General features: G+C 43.3%; 1 protein-coding gene across 3 annotated transcripts in view; it reads left to right on the top strand.

The window, feature by feature from the left end:
• The window catches only part of rptor (regulatory associated protein of MTOR, complex 1), a 152,831-nt gene that overhangs the window by 73,594 nt on the left and 71,737 nt on the right, over positions 1 to 7,500 (top strand). For all 3 annotated transcript variants that reach the window (XM_061680157.1, XM_061680158.1, XM_061680156.1), the window contains exon 13: positions 2,549 to 2,632. In XM_061680157.1, coding sequence (XP_061536141.1) covers positions 2,549 to 2,632 — 84 coding nt within the window. The remainder of the gene's footprint in view (positions 1 to 2,548; positions 2,633 to 7,500) is intronic.

Here is a 7,500-nt window from a genome sequence, read left to right as displayed (position 1 = left end):
TATTGCATGTTGCCATATCAAAAAAGTGTTAAATATATTGAGTACTGTATTTACAGTAATACAGCAATATTAAATGTAAGGCTTCATTCTCTCAGAGGTCTTGATTTGATTAATGCAAGTATATTGCTCTAATATACAACAGAGATGAAGTCAAATTATCTTAATTCCAAATTTTGCCCTATTTTGACATCTGAACAAGCTAAACGTTGATTGCAATATTATTAGATTAGTGTTGTTGAGTATATTGTGTTCTTAATGTCAGTCGCTACCACAAAACCCAAGACTGAACTTTTAAATTAAAATGTCACACCGTCTTTAAGAGAACTAAAGCGAAGTGTGTCCTATCATGTTTGTTTATTTATTTAATTTTTTTTTTGTTGCTTTTTTAAAATCTTGCTGAGCATTTCAGCTTGATGTCGAGTGTCGGGTTAGGATGAGACCATAAGTAACAAAGAGGAATGTGCCGCTGCCAGGGCGCCGTCACTTTAACAGATAGACCCAAGTCAGCAATGGTGAAAATTTAGTTTAAACAGGCTTTATTTTTCCATTATACACAAGGAACCTCTTTAGCTCATGACGATTGCATCTTGATTGAACTCGTATATCAGCAAGAGTTTGCCACTTAATGGAAAATTACCATTGCAGCAGTACTTTCCACACAATAACTGTACCTCTCTTTAAATCTCTCTCCTCGGCGGCTGATATGTGTGGCAAGAGCAGGCTAATATTCTTCATTAGAGCCCAGCAACAAAGAAGACTGTGACAAGACCAGAGTGTCATAGTTGTTTCCTATAGTTGTAACATATTTTTTAAAGTCCCTAATTAGGGTGCAAGAACCTTTATGCTGTGCATCAATTGTTGGATTCCGCTCTCCCCGTCCCACCGGCCTCTACAGCTGTTGTGTTGTAATATATCACAGTGCAGTGGCTGTGTGTTGCTGTCCGTGTTGAATGGTAATTTCTTGCTGACTAAGCCCTCTGTTAGCAGTCCTGCCAGGACTTGTTAAAAGCTGTGGAAAAAGCCGTACTGATTGGGTAGAACTGCTTGGCGAGTGAAAGCAAATACAGACATGAGACCTTTAAGATTATGCAATATAATGCAGCCTAGTACTGTAATTTTAAGGCTGTTTTAAGCTTCATGTTCAAGCTTCATATTTGATGGGCACAAACATTTATTTTTCCTTTTAGGCACACCTGTATGATGTGGAAATAAGATTTAAGATTATTCCCTCAATATTGGAAGATTATTGTACAGACCACCAGCCACAATTTAGGCTATAATATAGCTTAAATTCTTACAATCTGCACAATAATAAATAGCTATACCACAAATGGTCTTTTCAAAGAGCCTCGATTACAAAGCTTTTCGCAGGCCGCTTTCTTAGCCACTTATCCCCCCCGCAGATCCCCCAATATCAAACTACAACCATAATAATAAACACAATGTCGGTTAAAAGCAATTATTGTCAAAAGTGAGAGTGTCTTTGATGGATCTGTAGGCCGACCTCATGTTATTGCCGTTGTATATCCGTTGAGGGAGTTTCTTTATATTGACTGAGATTAGGATGCATCTTTTTGTGTGTATCAAATAACATATTTGTCTCTCACAGGGCATACACAAAACATGATAATAGAATGCTGATCCATTGCACAGACTAGTATCAAGGTTATATGTAAATAATGAAGTGACATAAATACACACACACGGATTTTTATATAGGCACATTACTGAAGGATTGCACCTTTAGCCCAACTTTTTAAGAAAATAGCAAATTTGTTTTGAGTTTTGCATCAAATGCACTTATCTATGGATGAGTGTGTGGACGGTGTTAATTTTGTGACAAGTCTAATCAGCTGGTAATGTTTTGAAAATAAATCAACCTTGTAAGAACTTAGAGCGAAAAGAAAACAAAAGGGATTTGGTGCTCTTTTACTCTTTACTAACCACGCAAACGTGTGCTGTGTATTTGGACCTGTAGGTAACACGGAAGAAGTCTTCCCCCGCCTTCTTTACGTGTGGTCGTCACGCTCACTAGGTTTATGTCACGGAGTATGCTAATAATACATTTTGTGTCGGCGGGCTGTGTGCATGTGTGTTTTCGTGCATGTGAGTATGCGCCTATGTTCATCCATATGCTTGTTCCCACGCACACTGTGGGACAGTCCCTCAGGAATGTTCAGTCCTCACACAACACATTCTGTACACACTATGCTTAATGCAAAATGCTATAGAAACAAGAAGTACATTTTAGCACAATTAGCTTTCTTGAATACATTTGATTATATTCTGGTTGGTGATCGTGTTGTATAGTCTGCCTGTGGTAACACATAAGGATTTTTTTTTCTTCAAGTGATAATGTTATTCAAGAGGACACCCCCCTAAACATAGTGAAAACAAGTGTGGCCTCGGGCCAGCATGGTAGTTATAGTGGTGAGATTGCCATCTGTTTCACTCCACTGCCTCAACCTCTCTGCTTCTATGATCGCTCATCCTGCTCCTGTTGCTCTGGAAGAAGCACAAATGACCACTGACCTCTGTTTTCTACTAGGTCCTCCTGAGCCAAGTGCATCGACTTCGGGCTCTGGACCTTCTTGGCCGCTTTCTGGACCTTGGACCCTGGGCTGTCAGTCTGGTGTGTTCATCATCTACCGTCTGTGTCCCTTACATTAATGAAATAGAGTGCATGTCGATTATTAGAATTAAACATTTTATATCACAGTTATAGGTACTGACCAAAATTAGTAGGTAAGTAGGTATAGTTACAATGTATATAAAAAGTCTAAAGACCCCTGTTCAAATGCCAGTTTTTTTTGTAATGTATAGAAAAATGGGACCAAGATAAATCATTTGAATACGTTTTCCACCTTTAGAATGACCTATAAACAGTACAACTCAATTGAGAAAATATGAATTATTTTCAATTGGGGAAGTAAAAATAAACTACTAAGATTGCACGTGTGTGCACAACCTTTTGTAACTGGGGACGGATCAGCAATCAATCACATTATGTAAAGTGGAAGTCAGCATACAGCTTCCACCTTAAACTTGAAAGTACCTCTCATTAACCCCAAATGAAGTTCAAATGTTCAAGTAGGCTTTTTCTGACATTTATTTAATGCTTTCTACCAGCAGCCTGAAGGTTTTGTGCAAACACTGACTGATATTTATAACGTGATCCCATCCACCTTGACAAAGGCATCAGTTCTAGCTAAGGAAAGCAGCCCCAAAGCATGATGCTATCACTACTGTGCTTCAGTGTAGGTATGGTGTTCTTTTGGTGATGAGAAGCGTTGTGTTTGCGCTTTTAGAATTATGCCCAAAAGGTTCAACTTTCCTCTCTGACTACAACACATTTTTCCAAATGGATTTGGGAGATTCAAGTGTGTTTTTGCAAAGAGTTGTGGAATTTTCTGCTGTTAGCCTCCTGTCTGCATGACATCGCGTTGCCGCTTGTAGCGGTCTTGTTTCTCCTCCCTAATTTGGGTTGAAAATGCCTAGGATGCCCTTTTTCAAGCTATTCTCGTTGATCTTTTTCGCCTGGCTGTTCAGACGCCAGATTTCTTATTAATATGCGATATGTAAATAAGCTTTGCTCCAAATGTATTGTTGAGCTTCTTAATTTAAATATGGAAAACAGCTCCGCTCTGACTGGCTGTTTGCATTGTTTCCACGAGCAAGCGTTCATTGCGACGTGCTATCATTCTGAAGCAGAATTCACCAAGCGTTAGATTGTTCATTCACTAATAGGGAAGGTGAGCAGAAATGACAGTTTGCACACAAAACAGGACAGGGCCGCAGTCTCTTGTATTCGGGTAATGCCCAACCCTACTTCCCCCCTCTTCTGTGGTCTGCCGACCGGTCGGGCCAGGCCAGACCCGCAGGACTCTAGCCTCTTACTTCAAACACTCTGCACATTTTTTAATATTCACACTGTACATACTCCGCACATTGGGCACAGTCATATCTCATTCAGGGTCCCCCGGGGGACTGGCACCAAGCATGGTGGGGCGGGCGCCCGGCCGGGTGCTGACTCCCCTCCCCTTCACCTCTGTTCCAGTCCTCCAGTTTTAATGCATCATACACCCTCCTGTGGGGGAGGTGCAGGGCTGGGTGGGATGGGAAGGACACTTGGCCAGGTGTCCCGGCACTCCAGCCTGCCATGCTTCTCTCCTGCAGATTTTTAATGCACTACATACATTCGCATATCCTTTGGGGAACTGGTCGCCCGGGGTAGGGGTGACGGTGGCAGGTCATTATTGCCCTGTGACCGTCTCGCCTCACCCCACCAGTTTCTCAAATTTTAACACCCCACCTCCCACAATCACGGTACAGGGATAATGGTTGCCAGTCGGGGACCTGGTAACCATCGTAAAAGAGTGGGTGGTTGGTTTTCACATTTCTCTTGGTTGGACTCCCCAGTTGTTGGGCCGCGGAGGGGTGGGGCTCTGTCAGGTGCTGTGGCGTACCGGTTCCTTTCCCGATGTTCACCACAGAGCTGTGATAGCTCCACCTCCCAGCTGAATGAGCTAAATGACTTCTTTGCTCACTTTGAGGCGCACAACAGCACCACCCCCTCCTAGTGACCAAGTGCTGACACTCACCCAGGACAGCGTGAAATGATCTCTCGGCAGGGTCAACACACGAAAAGCCCCGGGCCCAGACAACATCCCTGGTCGTGTTCTGAGGGACTTTGCAGCTGAACTTACAGATGTCTTCACAGACATCTTTAACACCACCTTGAGTCAGGGTGTTGTCCCCACGTGCTTCAGAGCCACCATCATCCCGGTCCCGAAGAAGTCATCTCCCTCCTGCCTCAATGACTACCATCCATTAGTGCTCGCTCCCATCCTGATGAAGTGCTTCGACCGGCTAGTCATGCACCACATCAAGTCCTCCACCCTCCACAGACCCCTTCCAGTTTGCATATCGGTCCAACCGGTCAACCAGTGAAGCCTTCTCCACCCCCCTTCACTCTGCCCTCACACACCTGGACTCTCAGGACTCATATGTCAGACTGCTGTTCATAGACTTCAGCTCAGCATTCAATACTATCATCCATCAACTACTGATCTCCAAATTGGACCAGATGGGAATCAACACTTCGATGTGCAACTGGCAGACCTCCATCATGTGCTCGTTCTACAGAGGGATCATAGAAAGCATCCTGACGAACTCCATCACTGTGTGGTACGGAGCCTGCACCGCATCCTCCTGCAAGACTCTCCTTCACATAGTGAGAATAGCTGAGAAGCTCATCGGAACCTCTCTTCCCTCCCTGCAGGACATTTACAGCACCCGCCTCACCTGAAAAGTCCTCCGCATAGCGGGGGATGCCACCCATCCATCACATAGCCTCTTCAGTCTGCTGCCATCAGGAAGGAAAATGCGGAGTCTGCGGGCCAGGACTAGTTAACTCAAAGACAGTTTTATTCATGCTGTCAGGAATCTGAACTCTCTGCTCGCTGTGCCCTGTCTACCTCTTATGTCCTCTGCCCACCTGAACGCTGAACTCTGACTCCCCACATATATGCACACGCACACACACATAAACACACACACACAAATCAGTACACGCAAACACACACACACACACACACATACACTCGACTCAGGGTCGCACCAGCCACTTCAGCAGCATTGGGGTTTTGTCATCTAATTTATTTGTCTTATTTGCCATGATTCTCTGACCTTGATTATGTTGCACACATCACCTGACCTTTGATATTTGCACATTCAATTAATACTTTTTATACTGGACATACCATAGTTTTATTTAGCTTTTTATATTATTATTTGTACTCTTTTGTAGCACCACAGGCCCTTGAGGACCGTAATTTCAGTCCTCTGTATGTGTTACGCATATTGAAGAATTGACAATAAAAGCACCTTGAACCTTGATTTTGACGACAATGACTGCAAGCGTTGCTATTTAATCCATAGTTACATTATAAATTATAAATCTACAGTATTTATTATTTTAAACCACAACACATGCTTTTATATTTGCATGGTTTGGCGGCAGCTGGCTGTGTCTCGCTCACTTATGAAATACACTTCCAGTGGTGTGTGAAAGCTTATGTTTACGAAGTCATCCTCCACAAAACGGGCTCAAACAGAGTACAATTGAAGCTAGCCAGGAGACATCATCTCTCCAGCGTGTCCTGGGTCGTCCCCAGGGGCCCCTTCCAGTGGGATGTGATCAAAACACCTCACCAAGGCATCCAGGAGGCACCCTAAACCTAAACAGATGCCGAGCCACCTCATCTGGCTTCTTTCGATCAGAGGCTCAACTCTGAGCCCCTCCCGGATAACCAAGCTGCTCACCCTACTACCCTACACCCCGCTTTTACCGGTGATCTTGTTCTTTTGGTCATGACCCACAGCTCTTGACCAAAGGTGTGTTTGGGAACGTGGAAGTAAATCGCATTTACTTCACATTTCATCTCCGCTCCTTCTTCACCACGACAGACCGATGCAGAGTCTTTACAGAGCTGCCAAATGTTACGGAACATCCGTATTTTATGAAAATCACTGAATGCTGACTCGTTATAGATATAACACCGATTGGGGGGGTTTTGTTGAGGGGGTGGTAATCCAGCGTCTGACATTACCTGCCAGTATGGCGCTGTTTCCGGCCACTGTGACGAAAATGTAATAAATGAATTCGATGAAATAAACACTATATTGTTTTTTTTTTTTTAAAAGAAAAAAAAAACTTTTAAAGTTTGAACAACAAAAAGAACAACCCAATTAATATGCATCTGGAGATATAATTGTAAAATAACTCATGGTCTCTGAACCGGAAATGAGTGAATACGTCACTGGAGATGTCATCTGAGAACGGGGTCATGTTAAAAGTATATTATTATTTATTATAAATATTTGTAGTATAAGATAACCTTGGGCAGCACGGTGGACGACTGGTTAGCAGATCTGCCTCACAGTTCTGAGGACTGGGGTTCAAATCCCGGCCCCGTCTGTGAGGAGTTTGCATGTTCTCCCCGTGCCTGGGTGGGTTTTCTCCGGGGACTCCGGTTTCCTCCCACATCCCAAAAACATCCGTGGTAGCTTGTTTGAAGACTCTAAATTGCCCGTAGGTGTGAATGTGAGTGCGAATGGTTGTTTGTTTCTATGTGCCCTGCGATTGGCTGGCGACCGGTTCAGGGTGTACCCCGCCTCCCGCCCGAAGATAGCTAGGATAGGCTCCAACAGCCTGCGACCTTAGTGAGGATAAGCGGTAAAGAAAATGGATGGATGGATGAAGATGACCCATTAGTCCCATTACGGAAAAATTTCCATCATATAAATTGTAATATAAATAGCATGCATGAGAAGACATCTATATAAGTATACATTCACAAAACAGAAATCTATTGTCCATGCATAAACTATTCAATTCAATCTATCAGCAAGTTGTTTGTTTGCAAAACAGAGTGCTGATTTTTAATTGACTTTTGAGATCTGCTTAATCTAATTTAACAGACTTGATTTTTTTTCCCC

The sequence above is a fragment of the Phycodurus eques genome, chromosome 6 (genome assembly GCF_024500275.1).
Source record: "Phycodurus eques isolate BA_2022a chromosome 6, UOR_Pequ_1.1, whole genome shotgun sequence".
Lineage (NCBI taxonomy): Eukaryota > Metazoa > Chordata > Actinopteri > Syngnathiformes > Syngnathidae > Phycodurus > Phycodurus eques.
This window is presented reverse-complemented; position numbering and strand designations above follow the sequence as displayed.